We start from the raw sequence: 22632 nt of genomic DNA, 5'->3' as shown, positions 1-22632 counted from the left end.
TGTCGAGTGTAGCGTTCATTTCTCCGTCTGTAGACACGTATCCTACCATCATGGCGATACAGCATGAACCGCGACTCATCACTGAACCATATCCTTCTCCAGTGCACTAGGATCCATGGTCGAACATTTCTGCTCCATTGCAGACGTGCACGACGATGATGGTGCCGCAGAACGGGCGCTGTATATGGTCTCATTGACCGTATCCCATTCTGTCTTTCTGATTTCTGATGGTTTGCGCTAAGACTCTACGAAGACCAGGAACATTGTTAGCTGTGTATGCTGCACTGATTGTCCGGTTGCGAAGATGCAACACCCGGATTAAGCGGTCCTGCGCCGCAGTTGTGACCCTGGGTCTTCCACTTCTCGGTCGATCTCTTGTAGAAATGCTGAGTCTGTAGCGCTGCCACAGACGAGAAATGGTACTCTGCCTCACGTTAAAGTGCCTAGCTACTGATGTCTGACTTTCTCCAGCTTCAAGACGTCCAATGGCTCTGTTTCTACAGTCTCCATTCAGTCTTGGCATCATGAGAGTCACGTATACAGAACATCGGAGAGTGATTCGCAGCAGGACTGCCAAATTGTTATACCCATCGGTATAAAGGTTAAGTAGCCGTATTTGCACGTGCAGCATGCTTACAGCTTTTTCTCCATGCAATTTCTCCCAGTTTGGTTTCAAGATGCTGTATTTTGGCGACAAGTCACCAAATGTTGTGTTCGGGTGCAATAAATTAGTGTAAGTCAATATTCACAGTTAGCAATGACATTTATATTGAGTTCAAGCCTTCATCTTTAATAACAGTCAAGTTTGAAAAACAGATTTCAGCTATGCGTTTCTTTTTTGCACACACAAAACGCCAACGCCAGACAATACCCTTAGTCTCTGAAAATATATAAGTTTGCTTGAAACAAATAATTCCATTTAAATTTAATAAGAATCATTTTGCATTACATAAAGGGGTGGTGTGGGAAGTAAACTACCAGGTTCAGGGACTGAGACAGACTAGAAAATATCCAGTCCACATTCATCTTCCCGAGGCAAGGGCGTTAACGTCCCTGCTATTAAAGTTTAACATTGGCAAATTGGGAATTACAAAATATACAGTTAGATTGAGAAATGTGCGTGGTTGTTGTATACCTGACTCGTTGACATGGTGAAATGGTTGGCAAGTCGGAATCCTTCATCTTTAAAGAAGTCCGGCATAGGAATACACGCGTCGACTGCGCATTCTCGAAGTCCCAAAAGGTGACAGTCAATGCCGTGACCAAGGATTGTCTGCAAACAACCCACATCTGTACTTTTTGCACTGATAACATGCATGTCATGTTTGATATACAGCAAAAGACAAGGATATATTAAACTGTAAACACCACAGACTAAAATTAAGGACACTGACATCATGCTTTATTCAGAAATATATCGACAATTAACAATTTGACATTGCCCTGGAACCCTTTTCTCTGTTTTTGCGATTCTTTTCAAAAACAGGCCACAAACCAACGCATAGATACAATTAGCAACCTTTATATTAACAGTATACACTTCGGCATGATTTCTGACGAGACTTAGAACCTTTGCTCATCAATTTAAACAAACGCAACTATCAATAAAACAAATCGTAGATGAGTTCAACCACGAGTGATTCTTCGGATAATTTATAGTAAACGGTTTTTGGTATCGTCAATTAAATGTGAAACGATAAAATAAATGTAAAAAACATGACTTCGTAAGACACAGATCTTCCAAGATTCCCCTTCACTTCAATAATGTTTTAGGTTACGTTGCCACGCTAACAACAAAAAATTCACCTTGCAGATTTCATTGATCTTAATTAATTTTCTTTGTTTGATAACAGATTATGTCTCGTCCATATACGGGCTCGAGATGGACTTGGCGTGGCCTGAATTACGCAAAACGTCCTCACTGGCAATTAGCTATTTGCCCTTTGTGAAACAAAAGTGACCCGAATCCTTTGAACTCTTCGTCAGGAATTTGATCCCACTGACTATTCTAATTTTCGGTTCTCTAAAGCCACAGTCTAATTATGGTTGCCTCGATAAAGATCGGGTTTTGTCAATGTTAACTTGGGAGGGTCCATAACGGAAATTGAGAGAACAACCTATTTCCCTGCAGACTTTCATTTCTTTCCAAAGTCCGAGTTCAGGTGGTATGGCTGGAAACAGCGTCGAACAATGTCGGAAATTGTAGTTTACAGAAGAATCGAGTACTTAATGATCTAATTAAAGCTACAACAAATATTTGTCCACCTTATTCTGAGACCAAGAAAAACACTCAAGCAACCTTTATGTAAAAAACGTGAAACCTTTTGTGGCTTGTGTCGGATGTGAGCAAATGACGTTTTTCTGATTCATTGATTATATAATTCTATGAGGTCAACTTAGTCACTGTAACTTTCTGCCTCAATTAAACATGTAATTTTTATACGAGTGCAAGAAGCCTGTAAAGAGTTTTTATGTAACATTCAACATTTGCGGTGTGAAAAAAATGCTGGAATTTAAAGAAGTACATAATATCGATTTATTCCCAAAGAAAAGAGAAATGTGCAAGGATAATTAATGCTCTTCTTCTAAAAATGTTTTTTTCACTTCACAAGAAAACGATAAACATATTCTGATTTTCCATAGAGAAAGAAGAAAAAACCATTAAGGCAATATTTGGAGCCGTTGCTTTTTGAAATTCTATTGAAAATGAATATTAACATTTCATATTGTTAGATACTTACACCAGTCATATAGTCGGCTTGTCGTTGTAAGGCCTCTTGTAGCATAGCGAATTTCTCCTCATCCTGATACAAACATATTATCAGAATATCAAGTATGATGACTACAATTTCATCCAGTACCACTAACTGAACTCTAAGTATAGGTACAGCGTATGTCCATGGTGGTGGTTGTACTGGATTAACCTTGTGACAAAGCTGGCCATGCTGAAGACTCGGTTTATATGGTGACTGGGATATTGTTAAAACGGCATATAATCATACTCATTCACGCTTGCTAATGACTTAATAATAGAGAACAGGGTCCATAGTATTGTAAACATTTACGACCAAATCGTGCAAACCTCACCATTAAAACTTTATCATGGTATTCACAGTTATATGTGGATAATTGTATATTGCCAGCATCTACGTACGGTACAGTCTATTTCTCCTATCATCGCCTTAGACCATTCAAGAGCTGCCAGAGAGTTGGCCCGGATGTTGTCAACTCTGCCGAGCCGGAAGCGACGGGTGGATGCGCTCTCATACGTTGACACCAGGCGGGAATGCACTCTGAGGAGACACATTATTTACATATTATTCACTCGTTCGAGTCGACCTTTCTGTAGGCCTACATGAAAAAGATAGGCAATGTTGCCCGACATTCAAAGTGTGCCGAATGTCATATGTGATTGAAAGCATTGGTAATGCACTTTCCTGATATGTAGAAATCCTCACTTTCTCAAGATGTCCACAGCGAGAGTAGAGATGGCTGTGCAGACCAGTAACCTGTCCTCATATTTATTATCTTCACGACGTTTCAACTATATTTCTGTGATACTCCTAATGTTTTTATTCTATTTTCAATTCTAAGATAAATAAAGCATATTTCTCAATCTAAATGTCCTGAAAACACCCGAGGTACATGTCCTATCAAAATATCAGCCCTTGGGGACTTTTGGTTTGTAAGAGGATGGTGGTTTTACAGTTTCCGCGTTTAAAAAAATAATTTATAATTAAAAAACAAACAAACTAAGTTTTTCGATTCCATGTCGTGAAGAAATCTAAATCCATTTCTGTTGCTCCATAGCATATCGATCTGTAAGATTTCTCGACCGTGTTTTTTTATATAAACATTCTTTAATGTTGTTTCACTTTCAAAAATTAGAAACTATTTTTTTATGTCCACGCCATGACCAAATCAAAGTTATGTTATCGAACATATCTTCATAACGTTTCAGCTCACTTGAACCATCGGGAGTGCAGAATCTTTAATTTTGATATGTACTCTAACAGATACGAGTATAAACCTCTGTTATTGTTAACAGTTTACACGTTCATGACACGGCAGATAGCATCACCTTGGACAAGCACCTGTTGTCTTGTTTCTGATTTGTGTAGCGTTGACACAGTTTGATTGTGTCATCTCATGTTAAGGATATCGGTTAAAGACATTCCTATGTTATTATCCATTCAAAAACGTGCATCTGTGTAACAGTTCACCCATCACTCTACTAGGGTTGAAAACGCAAGAACAGTTGTTACTCCCTACTTCCTGTATCTACACACCAGTATTCTCGACTGACTTGTCCATGTAATGCATGTGACAGACGGGTAGACTATTTTAGTTATAATTCTATTTTCTTACATCTAATATGTAATTTGTTTCTGTTAATCATAAACGTCCACTTTTGCATGTACTTTGCGATGATCATTTATCTTCCCTGTGGGCCTTGCAACAAAAGGCCCACGGGACATTTATTTAGATAGCATCGTTAACTGGTCCCTTTCATTGGACAATTGTATATTACTGACTTGTATTAACTAAATGGCTACTCACTCCGTGTTAGTAACGCCAGTCTAGGGCGTTTGTATCTCAGTCCCAAGATTATGCCAAGTAAAATACATTTGTACATATCTCCACATTATTTGGAAGCAAAACGAATGTTTATGAGACATTTTTGAGGAAATATAAGACGTAACGAAATAACCCCTTGATATACCAATGTAATAAAATTATTTCCTCCGCGACTACACAAGCTATATAGCCTATTATGATCATGATAGAGTAAGACATGAACTAGACCTACAGGGAGATAAAGGACGAATAGTTGCCCACGCAAAATATAACTCACATAAAAATCACAGTTTTTTTCAAAGCCGACCATCAGACCATACACAATTTCATTAGGGCGTTATCCTAATTATCAACCAGACCAGTGCGAATGATTTCAGTTGCATTTGGCTAAAATATCTGATGTACGTTTACGCGATACGAAGCGGTGTCACAAAATCAATTCGAACATCCAAATGAATGTGTTATTAGTTATGTCCTGACAGTCCAATTCTTCATCTGCAAGCTTAGAGCCTTGGAACCAATTCTCTGTTGTCGCCGCCAAGTTTATAAACCTTTGGTTGAGAGACGATACGGGTCTGTAGGGATTCGTACTAACACTGGGGCTATCAAGTTTAATCCCCGGGTCGGAAGCGGACATTGACAACACTGTTGTTCATCTCCAAGAAAGGTTACATGTGAAACAGATTGAAATAAACGGTGCCATTTTTTTCTGGTGAATAATCGAGTTTTGAAATGAAATGTTTTGATGAAGTTACGCCCAGTGGTGTATATGAAAAAGTCTGAAAACTGTATAATGACACAAGTGGTTTATGAGATCGTCCTTTTCCATCAGGTGCTTGGTCATTTGTTAGGATGATAATTTTTATCAGGTCGAGAGCTATCACATTCATACTTTCATTTTGCCCTTAATAGCTCAACACACGATATAATTTCAGCACATATTTATACACTATATAATGAAATAGAATATCTGTATTTGTCATGAAATAATTGCTTTTCACGAAAATCACATAAAAATGTGACAACAAATATCATATTTTATCATTTTCATTTGGAAACAACGCGATATTTCAAACTATCAATAAACCATTGTATGTACTACAGCAGATTTCAATACAATCGCTATGTTCATGATGAACGTCCAGCTGCATTCAGCCAGGGCCAGGCAACCTTCAGAAATACTTACAGTACAATTTATAAAAAAAATACTGAGTTAGAACGAGATGATTTCTTCCTGTTTAAGAGGTACGACCTAAATGTCTCAGTAGAGGTAGAAAATACAAGATGCGTTAAGACATGGTCGTGCTAAACCGTAACCTTCAACTGTTTGTGCATAAGAATGTATTGACTCAACACACACTGTGCCGTCGATAAGCAATGCACAACCTTCTTGAACATGGCAAGATCATTTACTTAGTTAAAGTAACAGCGCGGTATAAAAGACACCAAGTAATTACAAAGTATACCCCTGGATAGAAAGTTCGAAAATCTGTTTCTTAAACTTTCATTTCCTTTTCGAGGGACTCTGCACAACATGGATCCGATCATGTTATCTCTTCAAAGTCACGTCGGAACGGAGTGACGTTGTTGGGCGTGACTTACACATTTTCCTGTCATCCAAAATCCAATAGAACGTCGCGTGATTCCAAACACCATGTCTGACATCCTTCAACATCGTTCTTCATTGACAACTTTGTCAGCTGTCACTTTGATTGTTAGCGTCAATTTCCTAGTTTCCCCCACGTTCATGTTTTGTATCAGACGTTATTTGCGCCGAAGGGGAAAAACATTAAATGGAACAATTTCCGCATTTTTCCCCTATTTTCATAAATCAATGTTTCAAAGATGTTGAGTTTCCCCTGGGTACGTCAAGTGGACCTTAAACCGTCATATGTTGCCAAAGACGATTTTTTCATATTCATGGTTTATTTCATTGAAGTTATGAAAAACCTGGAAAAATATTTCTTGTTAGCATCACAATTACATCTGTCATTTCCAACTACGAAAAGAGCGTCAGAATGTCTTGGTATCTTATGGCGTTGAGTGATGTGGTTGACAGTTAATTATTACACTTTTCTCATTCGTTCTTGGTGGGCCGGGAGAACAAGGGCGTGAAGCGTATATAATATTGATGAACACTGGACAGGCCTTTCAAGAGTTAACTTTCAATGCCTTGGGGGTAAGCAACATTCCTAACATCTCAGTCATGGCACTGTCTCGTCGTAATACGTATTCTTAAAACTTCAGAGTAGCATTTTTAAAAATCACAAAAAAGTGTTCCCCCAATTTTGTATACTATCCTTTAACGTGTTCACTTGTTTATTTAATTCATTACTAGTATCAAAAAGTATTATTTTAATCATTTTGGTATTTTATATTATTTTTTTACTAAAAGCCAAGGCAAGTCTGGATCTAAATAAACCAAGTCTAGATTCCTTGATTCCACATATGAAAACAGCAGAAGAGGAAAGGTTCTTTTGAAATAAAAACAATTATTCAAAAACAACTATTTTAAAGAAATGTTTTCATAGACTAAGCGTTAGTCTACTCTGAGACCATTTTATACATATACATTGCAAGTTTACGGATAATACGTTTAAGAGCTATCTGTGAATAGAACATATCATGTATGTATTGAAAAACGTACTTATAGTATGTAAACTGTAGAGCAAGTTGGATGAAAGAATCGGGACTCATTCCTTGGGACTTTGGGAAATCTCGGCCGAAGTTGTCGAACCTTACTATTGTAAGGTCAAGGTCGTCTATTAATCTGGAAAAAACAACCCAAGCATTTAATTAATTCGTTCCAATACATTGTCATCTTCATTTCGTATGAATCTACTTCATATAAAAATGTCGCTGTGGCTGATGAGTAATAATTATTATTTACTTCTTATAAGTATTATTATAATGAGGGACTGTCATTCGCTATACACAGTAGCTTCCCGGGGCCGTGCTAGGATCTGCTTGAGACGGGTTCGAACAATACGTTAATACGATTATAGTCATTGTTCTCAGTCTTCAACTATCTGCAAGCAGCTTACTCGTTGCCCCAAAACACACTGGAACCGACTCGACCTAAATGTGAAACCGAGGCAGACATGGATCAAATGACGAAATCTAATTTGATGCACGACATATATTATGCAGATAAGACGGTTAAGTTTTACACTTTGTTTTGGCTACGAAACTGACCCGAAACGTGAACAAACTTCCGAGTTGCCGCCTCGTATATTATCGTTGGATCACGACGTGTTCTCGCGAGACTTTACGCCTTGATGACAATTACTTTAGACGAGTTAAGAGCGCTCCCTTGGGTAGGAAATAGAAAATTAGGTCTATTTTCTTTTCTTATTAGTTTTGACCGCCGGTGAGATTAGGTATGGATGTCCTCACTTCGCAAGATTGGAGTATCGAAATTGAGCTCGTTTAAAGGGCAAATCTTCGGCAATACACCAAATTACTTGCCTGTGGCCACTTTTAATGGAAAATTGCTTGCCCCGGTCCTTATATCAGGGGCAGTTGATTAATTATGCACCGGTTTTCGGGGAATAAGCCAATTTGTTCCCGTGTTACAAACGAGGTAGGCCTTTATGAGAGTTATAAGGCATTTTATTTGATTTCATAGGAAAAAGAGTCCCACTATCGCCTTTGATCTGGTCTCGACCTCCGTCATAAGGCATCCGTGTCGCTCTTTAGACTGGGGAGGTAAAATCGATGGTGCCAATCTGAAAACGAGGCGTCCCGTCTAATTGGATTTGACTCGAATGGCCCCCATAAGACTCCGGACTCTTATCGACTGATCGCTGGTAGAGGGGGGAGGGATTGGGTAGAGTGGGGCAAAGAAACGGCCCACTATTGAATAAGGGGGCCAATTCGGAGACTGTTTAGTTTGTAAATATTGACGGAAGAAATTCTCGAGTTTGTTGGATTAGGAATAGTGCGTGAGACATGGCAAGAGTGTTGCCGACTCACCGGAAGTAACTCAATAGCGTATACCTCACAGAAATGTCCGCTACATCTAATTCGATCTCGAACAGCGTCAATGAAATTTCTCAGCCTCGTTTCGGAGAAAATGTGATTGAGTCTTTTACAGTTTGATTTGTCATTCGTTGGCAAATATTTCATGAACTAAGTTTGACTTGACATTTCCAAATTTAGAGATGATATAAAACACTCTTAACATTTCCATTCCGTGACTCTGTCGTCCGGTCAGAAATCTGGCGTATTCATAATTTTTTAATTCAAATTGACAAATCGAACCAAATTCCACAACAAGCATACCACATTAAACACCAATCTTTTAATTTTCTCCAAAATGCCATTCAGCCGAAAAAAGTAAGGTTTGCCGGATTAACTATAGAATGAATCATAAACTGGCATTAGCCATCAGCCATCAGCACCGTAAAGAGTGAGAAACATGCGGTCGAACTCCAAGTCCGCGAGACCAGACAGTTTCCATTAAAGTTCCAGACAAACGCAAACGAGGCTGAGAATGACGTCACAGGGGTGTGATTAGACTGTTTACACCTCTCCAGCCAGAGATCGATAGTGAAACGAACTATGAGAACGGACCATGTGCCTATCATTAATCCCGAGACGATTTACATCGTTAAATGCATTCTGCCCATTAGCGCCCTAATAAAGTTATACCTTCCATCCGTGGGGCCCCCAAGGGCCCTAGTTAAGGAGGAGGGATGTCATTTATTCAGAAGAACACTCGTTTGACTTGGCACGGTAACTGTAAATCACCTATCAGTGAAAAAGGTCTTAAAGGACAGGGATGCTTGATTAACACCGGCAGAAAATATATCATGTCCAGCTGCCCGGGGAACACGATTGAGACAAACTGAGAGGCATGCTAAATACCTTGTACAAATATGCGCAGTTGCTTCATCGACTGAATTGACAGAGGACTATGTGATGTGTACTATAAATAGTGTAGAGTGATCTTCTGGCAGACTTTACTAGATTAATGACTTTAAGGGAACATCCTCATCACTCCTTACATCATGCTGCAGTGAACCAAATGTTTTCCCTGTTTTTTTACCAAATACAGGACGCGTCAGAAGTATCCCCCGTGTACTATTTACATTTACTGTATTACTATTTGATACTTATGCTGTAGATATATTTTCGTTTACTTCCTATCACAACCAAGTAACTTGACGAAAACTGCATATCGTTCTAGCATGTTTCATGATATTCTTCATGTGTATTTCAACTTGCACACAGGGCACTGATTATATAGAGACAATATCTCACACGGGGCACTGATTATATAGGGACAATATCTCATACAGGTAACTGAGTATATAGAGACAATATCTCACACAGGACACTGATTATATAGAGACAATGTCTCACACAGGGCACTGATTATATAGAGACAATGTCTCACACAGGGCACTAATTATATAGAGACAATATCTCACAAAGGGCACTGATTATATAGAGACAATGTCTCACACAAGGCACTGATTAAATAGAGACAATTTCTCATACAGGACACTGATTATATAGAGACAATGACTCACATAGGGCACTGATTATATAGAGGCAATAATCTCACACAGGGCACTGATTATATAGAGACAATATCTCATACAGGGCACTGATTATACAGAGACAATGTCTCACACAGGGCACTGATTATACAGAGACAATGTCTCACACAGGGCACTGATTATATAGAGACAATATCTCACACAGGGCACTGATTATATAGAGACAATGTCTCACACAAGACACTGATTATAAAGAGACAATATCTTACACAGGGCACTGATTATATAGAGACAATATCTCATACATTGCACTGATTATATAGAGACAATATCTCATACAATGCACTGATTATATAGAGACAATCTCTCATACAGGGCACTGATTATATAGAGACAATATCTCACACAGGGCACTGATTATATAGAGACAATATCTCATTCAGGGCACTGATTATATAGAGACAATATCTCATACAGGGCACTGATTATATAGAGACAATATCTCATACAGGGCACTGATTATATAGAGACAATATCTCACACAGGGCACTGATTACATAGAGACAAAATCTCATACAGGGCACTAATTATATAGAGACAATATCTCATTTAGGGCACTGATTATATAGAGACAATATCTCACACAGGGCTCTGCTTATATAGAGACAATATCTCACACAGGGCACTGATTATATAGAGACAATATCTCATACAGGGCACTGATTATATAGAGACAATATCTCATTCAGGGCACTGATTATATAGAGACAATATCTCATTCAGGGCACTGATTATATAGAGACATTATCTCACACAGGGCACTGATTATATAGAGACAATATCTCATTTAGGGCACTTATTATATAGAGACAATATCTCACACAGGTAACTGAATGCTTTGTGCAGACATCGATATCTTCATAGACTGTGAGAAATGTGCTACTCACCCGTCTATATACTCATTTGCCTTTTCGATGTCTTTAACCGTCTCTGATGTAATTGTCCAGGATAGTTTTCTTGGTACTAATGCATTACGTATAGAACTTTGAGAGAAAGATCTTTGTCTCAGTTTGGCATCCTCTCTGCGAAGAAACGGGACGAGAACTGACATGTATGGTTGAGATGTTAGAAAGCAAATATATAAACTAGGAAACGTATGTGATGAAAGCATACATTAGAAACTGTATTTAAATAAAAAAAATATAGAAATCTGAAGATTACAGAATACCAACTCAGAGTTAGCAGATCAATCAAGGATGCACGTCTCCAACTGGCAAAAGACTGAAATTTCTAGAGGCAAACTTGGTATGGCTTCTATTCATTTGAAGGTTTGATTCGAGGCCATTAAGTGAAATAGTGGGCACTTGGCATGGTCATATGGTGAAATCAAATAGAATTTACGCCACAGGTACATTTTTGTTTGTACCCACATGATTGACAGATGTGTTGTTAACTCCACCACACACTGTTCACCTGTAAAACGGTAAGGACATGTACTTACATATACTTTAAGGAATGCTCCACGAGCTGGCCAACAGCAATACCCTCTGCCACTGAATGTTCATAGTTCAAGCCGGACACACCATCCTCGGACACTATAAACTAGAAACAGAACGCGGATGCCATTTGTTTCACAATTAGACAGAACATCCACTTACTTTGACCTGTTGATCACGTTGTCACATATCCGTATAAAACACTCCCCTCTAACAGTGAATTGGTCCTATGTTAGATTTGACAAAGAGGATCGGGTGGTCAGACTCAGTGACTTGGCTGGATGGACTGTGATTTTACCCTGGTGTGGTTCGTGGTTAATTGTTTTCTGGCACGTGTTTGTCGGGTCTAGACTCCATAACTTACAACTTCGTCTCACGAACGCTACATATGTATTGTTTTATTTGTTTATTTCTCACCTGCATAGTTTTGTCGAACCACCGATTGGCAGTGTTGGCCCATGAGCCCTGCCCGTGCAGCATGTGCAGGGCGAGGCAGGTCGTGTCGATCTTTAGGGTGTCGGGGGATGGGCATGTCGGCTTGTCAAGGCAGAGGATCAAGATGGAATTTTCTATAGCGTCGAGAGAGTCTCGGTTGATCGGGTCTTAAAAAGATGAAACATGTCATGATGTATTGAATGATAATATCCATGTTTCCGTGAACATAACTGTTGAGTGGGTTCAATATATAAGGCTGTCAACTAGCAAGGTGGGTTTTACATGAGAACAAAGACGTTGACTATCAGTATTGTTTCACATTGTATTACACATATATATCTATTGTCTAGCACTATTGATAGTTTGATTTTTTATCGACTTAGTGTCACAGGGAGAGATGCAATGCATCAATAGTTTGAACTATTCAACGCTATTTGAGACACACCTCAAATCACCCCCAGTTTCGTAAGAGCGGGGGAAACCCTTATATTGTGTACATATATGCAGTCGGGACCACACGTGACCGACAGCCTCCAGAAAGCAATGTTCAGCCCTATAAGAACTGTAGTTGTGACTGTCTCCAGACAGTCATGTCCGGCCCCATAACAACTGTAGTTGTGACTGTCTCCAGAAAGCCGTGTTCAGCCCTATAACAACTGTAGTTGTGACTGTCTCCAGACAGCCGTGTTCAGCCCTATAACAACTGTAGTTGTGACTGTCTCCAGACAGCCGTGTTCAGCCCTATAACAACTGTAGTTGTGACTGTCTACAGACAGCTCTGTTGACCCCTATAACTATAATTAGCACTGTATCCAGACAGCCGTGTTCAGCCCTATAACAACTGTAGTTGTGACTGTCTCCAGACAGTCATGTTCAGCCCTGTAACAACTGTAGTTGTGACTGTCTCCAGACAGCCATGTTCAGCCCTATAACAACTGTAGTTGTGACTGTCTACAGACAGCCATGTTCAGCCCTATAACAACTGTAGTTGTGACTGTCTACAGACAGCCATGTTCAGCCCTATAACAACTGTAGTTGTGACTGTCTCCAGAAAGCCGTGTTCAGCCCCATAACAACTGTAGTTGTGACTGTCTCCAGACAGCCGTGTTCAGCCCTATAACAACTGTAGTTGTGACTGTCTACAGACAGCTGTGTTGACCCCTATAACTATAATTAGCACTGTATCCAGACAGCCGTGTTCAGCCCTATAACAACTGTAGTTGTGACTGTCTCCAGACAGCCGTGTTCAGCCCTATAACAACTGTAGTTGTGACTGTCTACAGACAGCTGTGTTGACCCCTATAACTATAATTAGCACTGTATCCAGACAGCCGTGTTCAGCCCTATAACAACTGTAGTTGTGACTGTCTCCAGACAGTCATGTTCAGCCCTGTAACAACTGTAGTTGTGACTGTCTCCAGACAGCCATGTTCAGCCCTATAACAACTGTAGTTGTGACTGTCTACAGACAGCCATGTTCAGCCCTATAACAACTGTAGTTGTGACTGTCTACAGACAGCCATGTTCAGCCCTATAACAACTGTAGTTGTGACTGTCTCCAGAAAGCCGTGTTCAGCCCCATAACAACGGTAGTTGTGACTGTCTCCAGACAGCCGTGTTCAGCCCTATAACAACTGTAGTTGTGACTGTCTACAGACAGCTGTGTTGACCCCTATAACTATAATTAGCACTGTATCCAGACAGCCGTGTTCAGCCCTATAACAACTGTAGTTGTGACTGTCTCCAGACAGCCATGTTCAGCCCTATAACAACTGTAGTTGTGACTGTCTCCAGACAGCCATGTTCAGCCCTATAACAACTGTAGTTGTGACTGTCTACAGACAGTCATGTTCAGCCCCATAACAACTGTAGTTGTGACTGTCTACAGACAGCTGTGTTGACCCCTATAACTATAATTAGCACTGTATCCAGACAGCCGTGTTCAGCCCCATAACAACTGTAGTTGTGACTGTCTACAGACAGCTGTGTTGACCCCTATAACTATAATTAGCACTGTATCCAAACAGCCGTGTTCAGCCCTATAACAACTGTAGTTGTGACTGTCTCCAGACAGCCATGTTCAGCCCTATAACAACTGTAGTTGTGACTGTCTCCAGACAGCCGTGTTCAGCCCTATAACAACTGTAGTTGTGACTGTCTCCAGACAGCCATGTTCAGCCCTATAACAACTGTAGTTGTGACTGTCTACAGACAGTCATGTTCAGCCCCATAATAACTGTAGTTGTGACTGTCTCCAGACAGCCGTGTTCAGCCCTATAACAACTGTAGTTGTGACTGTCTCCAGACAGCCATGTTCAGCCCTATAACAACTGTAGTTGTGACTGTCTACAGACAGTCATGTTCAGCCCCATAACAACTGTAGTTGTGACTGTCTCCAGAAAGCCATGTTCAGCCCTATAACAACTGTAGTTGTGACTGTCTCCAGACAGCCGTGTTCAGCCCTATAACAACTGTAGTTGTGACTGTCTCCAGACAGCCATGTTCAGCCCTATAACAACTGTAGTTGTGACTGTCTACAGACAGTCATGTTCAGCCCTATAACAACTGTAGTTGTGACTGTCTCCAGACAGCCATGTTCAGCCCTATAACAACTGTAGTTGTGACTGTCTACAGACAGCCATGTTCAGCCCTATAACAACTGTAGTTGTGACTGTCTCCAGACAGCCGTGTTCAGCCCCATAACAACTGTAGTTGTGACTGTCTCCAGACAGCCGTGTTCAGCCCTATAACAACTGTAGTTGTGACTGTCTACAGACAGCTGTGTTGACCCCTATAACTATAATTAGCACTGTATCCAGACAGCCGTGTTCAGCCCTATAACAACTGTAGTTGTGACTGTCTCCAGACAGCCATGTTCAGCCCTATAACAACTGTAGTTGTGACTGTCTACAGACAGCTGTGTTGACCCCTATAACTATAATTAGCACTGTATCCAGACAGCCATGTTCAGCCCTATAACAACTGTAGTTGTGACTGTCTCCAGACAGCCGTGTTCAGCCCTATAACAACTGTAGTTGTGACTGTCTCCAGACAGCCATGTTCAGCCTTATAACAACTGTAGTTGTGACTGTCTACAGACAGCTGTGTTGACCCCTATAACTATAATTAGCACTGTATCCAGACAGCCGTGTTCAGCCCTATAACAACTGTAGTTGTCACTGTCTCCAGACACCCGTGTTCAGCCCCATAACAACTGTAGTTGTGACTGTCTCCAGACAGCCGTGTTCAGCCCTATAACAACTGTAGTTGTGACTGTCTACAGACAGCCATGTTCAGCCCTATAACAACTGTAGTTGTGACTGTCTCCAGACAGCCGTGTTCAGCCCTATAACAACTGTAGTTGTGACTGTCTCCAGACAGCCATGTTCAGCCCTATAACAACTGTAGTTGTGACTGTCTCCAGACAGTCATGTTCAGTCCCATAACAACTGTAGTTGTGACTGTCTCCAGACAGCCGTGTTCAGCACTATAACAACTGTAGTTGTGACTGTCTACAGACAGCTGTGTTGACCCCTATAACTATAATTAGCACTGTATCCAGACAGCCGTGTTCAGCCCTATAACAACTGTAGTTGTGACTGTCTCCAGACAGCCATGTTCAGCCCTATAACAACTGTAGTTGTGACTGTCTCCAGACACCCGTGTTCAGCCCTATAACAACTGTAGTTGTGACTGTCTACAGACAGCCATGTTCAGCCCTATAACAACTGTAGTTGTGACTGTCTCCAGACAGTCGTGTTCAGCCCTATAACAACTGTAGTTGTGACTGTCTCCAGACAGTCATGTTCAGCCCCATAACAACTGTAGTTGTGACTGTCTCCAGACAGCCGCGTTCAGCCCTATAACAACTGTAGTTGTGACTGTCTACAGACAGCCGTGTTCAGCCCTATAACAACTGTAGTTGTCACTGTCTCCAGACAGCCATGTTCAGCCCCATAACAACTGTAGTTGTGACTGTCTCCAGACACCCGTGTTCAGCCCCATAACAACTGTAGTTGTGACTGTCTCCAGACAGCCGTGTTCAGCCCTATAACAACTGTAGTTGTGACTGTCTACAGACAGCCATGTTCAGCCCTATAACAACTGTAGTTGTGACTGTCTCCAGACAGCCGTGTTCAGCCCTATAACAACTGTAGTTGTGACTGTCTCCAGACAGCCATGTTCAGCCCTATAACAACTGTAGTTGTGACTGTCTCCAGACAGCCATGTTCAGCCCTATAACAACTGTAGTTGTGACTGTCTACAGACAGCTGTGTTGACCCCTATAACTATAATTAGCACTGTATCCAGACAGCCGTGTTCAGCCCTATAACAACTGTAGTTGTGACTGTCTACAGACAGCCATGTTCAGCCCTATAACAACTGTAGTTGTGACTGTCTCCAGACACCCGTGTTCAGCCCTATAACAACTGTAGTTGTGACTGTCTACAGACAGCCATGTTCAGCCCTATAACAACTGTAGTTGTGACTGTCTCCAGACAGCCGTGTTCAGCCCTATAACAACTGTAGTTGTCACTGTCTCCAGACAGCCATGTTCAGCCCCATAACAACTGTAGTTGTGACTGTCTCCAGACACCCGTGTTCAGCCCCATAACAACTGTAGTTGTGACTGTCTCCAGACAGCCGTGTTCAGCCCTATAACAACTGTAGTTGTGACTGTCTACAGACAGCCATGTTCAGCCCTATAACAACTGTAGTTGTGACTGTCTACAGACAGCCATGTTCAGCCCTATAACAACTGTAGTTGTGACTGTCTCCAGACAGCCGTGTTCAGCCCTATAACAACTGTAGTTGTGACTGTCTCCAGACAGCCGTGTTCAGCCCTATAACAACTGTAGTTGTGACTGTCTCCAGACAGCCATGTTCAGCCCTATAACAACTGTAGTTGTGACTGTCTCCAGACAGCCATGTTCAGCCCTATAACAACTGTAGTTGTGACTGTCTACAGACAGCTGTGTTGACCCCTATAACTATAATTAGCACTGTATCCAGACAGCCGTGTTCAGCCCTATAACAACTGTAGTTGTGACTGTCTACAGACAGTCATGTTCAGCCCTATAACAACTGTAGTTGTGACTGTCTCCAGACACCCGTGTTCAGCCCTATAACAACTGTAGTTGTGACTGTCTACAGACAGCCATGTTCAGCCCTATAACAACTGTAGTTGTGACTGTCTCCAGACAGTCGTGTTCAGCCCTATAACAACTGTGGTTGTGACTGTCTCCAGACAGTCATGTTCAGCCCCATAACAACTGTAGTTGTGACTGTCTCCAGACAGCCGCGTTCAGCCCTATAACAACTGTAGTTGTGACTGTCTACAGACAGCCGTGTTCAGCCCTATAACAACTGTAGTTGTGACTGTCTCCAGACAGCCATGTTCAGCCCTATAACAACTGTAGTTGTGACTGTCTCCAGACAGTCATGTTCAGCCCCATAACAACTGTAGTTGTGACTGTCTCCAGACAGCCGCGTTCAGCCCTATAACAACTGTAGTTGTGACTGTCTACAGACAGCCGTGTTCAGCCCTATAACAACTGTAGTTGTGACTGTCTCCAGACAGTCATGTTCAGCCCTATAACAACTGTGGTTGTGACTGTCTCCAAACAGCCATGTTCAGCCCCATAACAACTGTAGTTGTGACTGTCTCCAGACAGCCGTGTTCAGCCCTATAACAACTGTAGTTGTCACTGTCTCCAGACAGCCATGTTCAGCCCTATAACAACTGTAGTTGTGACTGTCTCCAGACAGCCGTGTTGAACCCTATAACTATAATTAGCACTGTCTCCAGACATCAGCATGCGATCGACGATATTTGAAAGGAAACGTATTTCAAGTGTATTGCTTTAGATGACCATTTTAGACTTTAAGAAGCAATGTAGGATAATGTGACTATCATTTCCTCGACTTACCCATCAGTAATCTGTTTCTAGCTGCCGCCCATTTGTCACGTGTCTGTGACGTCAGAATGCCAACCGGCGGGGCGTTGGTGGAATCTGCATCTGCGAGCCTCGCTATCAACTCAAGCTGCCTGTATATCTCAGTTTCAGAGAGATTGCCTGTTTCAGTGGCAACTTCCATGACAAAAAACTGAAACAACATCCCGTATTCCAAAATGAAACTCAAGACAATCAAAGGTGGAAGATAACAGCGTTCAAATCCATATTGTTAACTTGTACGTTTTATACAGTACAGTATCTATTGTCCCTTTGCAATTCCGAAACCAGGTGAGACCCTTGTATGTGCTTTCGATTAAGATAGAGCGTCACCGTCGTCTATCGGTAGAACGTCAGTACGCTGTGTCTGAGAGGGGTCTCCATGTTAAACTTTGGCACGGTATCTCAGTGTGCTAGCACTATAACATCGGCATTAGTCCCGACAAGTACAACTAGCCACACGCACGCACGCACGCACGCACGCGCGCACACACACACACACACACACACACACGCACACGCACGGACACACACACACATTGTTATTGTTTACTAGATGAGCTGATGGTCATCAAGCCCCGAGAGCGTGAATTGTGAATTGACATCAATCACTGGTTTGTCTGTCCCAGAGATGATTACTAAATTTTGCGACAGATGAATAAATATTTACTGTACATACATTGTACATTAAAAACAACATAATAGTATTATGGAAACTTAAGATATCGTCTGCTGCATATTATCGATACTTAAGGGTAATGGTTTTTACCTGATTTTTACACACTACAATGATTTTGTCCGTGCAATCGCCCGTGTCTGTTATCTGCGAGTCCTTTTTCAGCCCCGGGGCCCGATACGAGGTGAAGATGCGGTAGTGCTGCTCCATACACATCGGTTGACCCTTCTCTTTATGGCGAGCTCGCTCTATTGGAAGTGCCCGTCTGACAAACAAGTTTGTAATAGGTATTCAGACTAACCTCACATCAGGAGTTCGATGGGGTGGGGGAGTGGGGATGGTGGTTTGGGGTATGTGTGGGATGGTGGGGTGTTCGGGTGGTGTGGTTGCAGGGTATGGGTGTGTGGGACTGTGGGGTGTGGAGTGCAGGGTGTATTTGCGTTGGTGTGTGGGTTTTGTATTTTTGGGTGTGGGTACAATATACCCAAGTCACGAAATTAACAAAAATACACTAATGTTGACAAAGTAACTATCATTTATAAATCTATTGAATCTTATGTAGAATGCTGAATTACTCCATCTGAAAAATGAAAGGGAACAATTCGAAGAAAGAAATCCCATGAAGTCCTGGAACCACAGGCATAACCAAGGGCGCTTTGCCCAGGATAGACAGAAGCTTCCCAAACAACTGCTCATGACCAGGATAGACAGAAGCTTCCCAACCAACTGCTCATGACCAGGATAGACAGAAACTTCCCCACCAACTGCTCATGACCAGGATAGACAGAAGCTTCCCCACCAACTGCCCATGACCAGGATAGACAGAAACTTCCCCACCAACTGCTCATGACCAGTATAGACAGAAACTTCCCAACCAACTGCTCATGACCAGGATAGACAGAAACTTCCCCACCAACTGCTCATGACCAGGATAGACAGAAACTTCCCCACCAACTGCTCATGACCAGGATAGACAGAAACTTCCCCACCAACTGCTCATGACCAGGATAGACAGAAGCTTCCCCACCAACTGCCCATGACCAGGATAGACAGAAACTTCCCAAACAACTGCTCATGACCAGGATAGACAGAAACTTCCCAAACAACTGCTCATGACCAGGATAGACAGAAACTTCCCAAACAACTGCTCATGACCAGGATAGACAGAAACTTCCCCACCAACTGCTCGTGACCAGGATAGACAGAAACTTCCCCACCAACTGCTCATGACCAGGATAGACAGAAACTTCCCCACCAACTGCTCATGATCAGGATAGACAGAAGCTTCCCCACCAACTGCTAAACCAGCGCCTTTCTCACGCCTATCTTAAATTTAAGTCCCTAACAATGATATCCAATATAAAGCAAGGCTCTTAACATGACAAAACACAGAAAAACACAGGGTTTGCGGGTATGATCGGACCATAGAAATACACTAATAATTTGATACTCAAACCCAATGGCTATCATTGTATAGCCAGTTTCACTGACAGTGTGAAGGAAGAGAGCCTGGCTCGGAAATGTGTATAAGTAATTTCCATGAACTATTCATTTGGAGGCCACGTGATACGAGTGATAAAGTGAAGGCCCCGAGACCTTGACCCTGCCCATGCCATGCTCACAACCATGTAGCCTGAAGTCACTTTCTGTAACATCCTAAATAGTTCATGAATCATCGATAGAAACTATCTTTTTCTCTTTTTATCACATGTCTGAATCCTATTTTCTAACTATTTTTTTCGAAAAATATATTTAAATATATCAAATGAATATATATTGAAAAAACCGTCACTTATATTTTGCTATAAACAGCTTGAGTATGTTCATTATCTATGAATGTGTGACCTTTCATCGTATAAATCTTTCACAAAAGTGTTCCCAATTGTATTCCAACCTGTTTTATAATATTTCTCATAATCGTCATCCGTTTCCACAGTCTCTGCTCAGTTTCTATTTCACTTGACATGAACTGCCGGACAAACGGGCGTATACGCTTATCTTTAATGGTGGCTAATACTGAAACAACCATGAAATAGTTATTCGATGGTGATGTATTTGACATGGGTATCCAAATAGGTGTGTTTTGGACCTTCAGTCTGCAGTGTTTCAGCGACTGTGTTCAGAAAAGTAATGTTTTGATAACTTATGTCATTATTTGATCAAATTAAATGTTCAAGTCTCTACTTTCTTTTGCCCGGCAGTTTAGTGTGAATTCAAGCAGTTTCTATAAGCACGTGATATTGCAAGTGTACTAATGTTGCGTTTTTCCTGATTCGGTTCCCGCTTGTACGTTTTACATGATAACACACTATGCATTTTAATAGCATATTTCGGGAACATATAGATATATTATGTCTTTAATTATGAATTTTGTTTAATTAAATTCCAAGTGCTCTATATACTTTGCTCATTTACAATTTTAATCGCATGAGCCATATGAATCAGTGACAATATTTGAATTGAATTTAATATAAAAAACAAACATATCACGAAATTGTCGCATTTGCTGCCGCCATGATCAATGCTCTAGAATGCAGGGGCGCAAGTAATGTCGAGTAGTAAAATGTCTTGGCGAAGATTGGTACCATTTGTCTTTGAAAAGGCACTTACTATAGAATATTTAATGGCATATTTGGAAAGCTACTATTCACACTTACACTGTATGCCTGTGTTTAACAACGCCTCTGCGATGAGAAATATATCAAGCGTAGTATATATGCTGCTAGAAAGCTAATGTATCATTATTGTCGATGTCTCAGTATATGGCCATGGCGCTGAAGGCATGGGGGTAATATTATAGTTGAGATGACCAACACATCAGTGATGACCATGGTCAGTGCTGACCACTAGCTGCGCATACCAAGTTATGGAAATGAGTGTCCGCCGAATCGGCAATGAACCATTATCCACGATGATAAGACGGTTGAACATCTTGTTAGAGATTTATGTATATTTCATAGAATCGTGATTTAATTAAAAACGGCCTTATTCCAATTAATGATGATTATATGGAGATCAAAGGCGCCGCTGTGTTTTATTTCAGAAGGTCGGATGTCAGTAGCTTGACAAGATATTCACCGCTGATTCTCTTCTGTTTTAATTAAATTAACTCACCTTATAGCCGGAGATAGCGGGGTTGTTTATTGAATAAATCCACACCAAACAAAAAACGTAGGCTTTGTATTTATGTCCGTTTTCTGAGACAGATTCGACCGCGGAAATCTTTGACGTACAGCAAAATCTGAAGGAACTGTTTTATTATTCTAATAAAATAGTTTCTCTGAAAAACGCTTGATCGCCAGAAACTAAACATCAAAACTCATGCAATCTACATATGTGGCTCAAATTAGACGGAAGCGAATGAGACAAGGTCCATGACATTTTCATAGAGAAGCACGCAACAACAAATGCCTAAATTTGGAAGAGGATCCCTGAATATATATAGAGATGTTACCTGGTAGGATACATTGAACAATATTCAAACCATTAATGTGAAAATTACGTTATGAACAAACAGTAAACTAGCTTGACGTTCATGGAATTTGCGGCAAAGCTTTTTATTTTCTCCCAAAATGGCATCCCTACCCTGATACGCTTGATAGAAACTTGTAACTGGCCCCAACTATGCACAACTCATGTCAACCCTACCCCACACACTTAGTATATAACTTGTCACAATCTGGCACAACACAGGCACGCCCTACCCCCACATACTTCATATATAACTTGTCACAACCTGGCACAACACATGCACGCTCTACCCCCACACACTTAGTATATAACTTGTCACAATCTGGCACAACACATGCACGCTCTACCCCCACACACTTAGTATATAACTTGTCACAATCTGGCACAACACATGCAAGCTCTACCCCCACACTTAGTATATAACTTGTCACAATCTGGCACAACACATGCACGCTCTACCCCCACACACTTAGTATATAACTTGTCACAATCTGGCACAACACATGCACGCTCTA

General features: G+C 41.2%; 1 protein-coding gene across 2 annotated transcripts in view; it reads right to left on the bottom strand.

The window, feature by feature from the left end:
* The window catches only part of LOC124113721 (choline O-acetyltransferase-like), a 121190-nt gene that overhangs the window by 3249 nt on the left and 95309 nt on the right, over positions 1-22632 (bottom strand). For both annotated transcript variants that reach the window (XM_046474227.2, XM_046474226.2), the window contains 9 exons: positions 18740-18911; positions 17947-18124; positions 11999-12183; positions 11587-11687; positions 11033-11167; positions 7226-7348; positions 3155-3293; positions 2742-2804; positions 1136-1273 (listed from right to left, as the gene is read on the bottom strand). In XM_046474227.2, the coding sequence (XP_046330183.1) occupies positions 1136-1273; positions 2742-2804; positions 3155-3293; positions 7226-7348; positions 11033-11167; positions 11587-11687; positions 11999-12183; positions 17947-18124; positions 18740-18911 (1234 nt within the window). The remainder of the gene's footprint in view (positions 1-1135; positions 1274-2741; positions 2805-3154; positions 3294-7225; positions 7349-11032; positions 11168-11586; positions 11688-11998; positions 12184-17946; positions 18125-18739; positions 18912-22632) is intronic.

The sequence above is a fragment of the Haliotis rufescens genome, unplaced genomic scaffold (genome assembly GCF_023055435.1).
Source record: "Haliotis rufescens isolate VD_foot unplaced genomic scaffold, xgHalRufe1.0.p SCAF_11, whole genome shotgun sequence".
NCBI classification, from domain to species: domain Eukaryota; kingdom Metazoa; phylum Mollusca; class Gastropoda; order Lepetellida; family Haliotidae; genus Haliotis; species Haliotis rufescens.
This window is presented reverse-complemented; position numbering and strand designations above follow the sequence as displayed.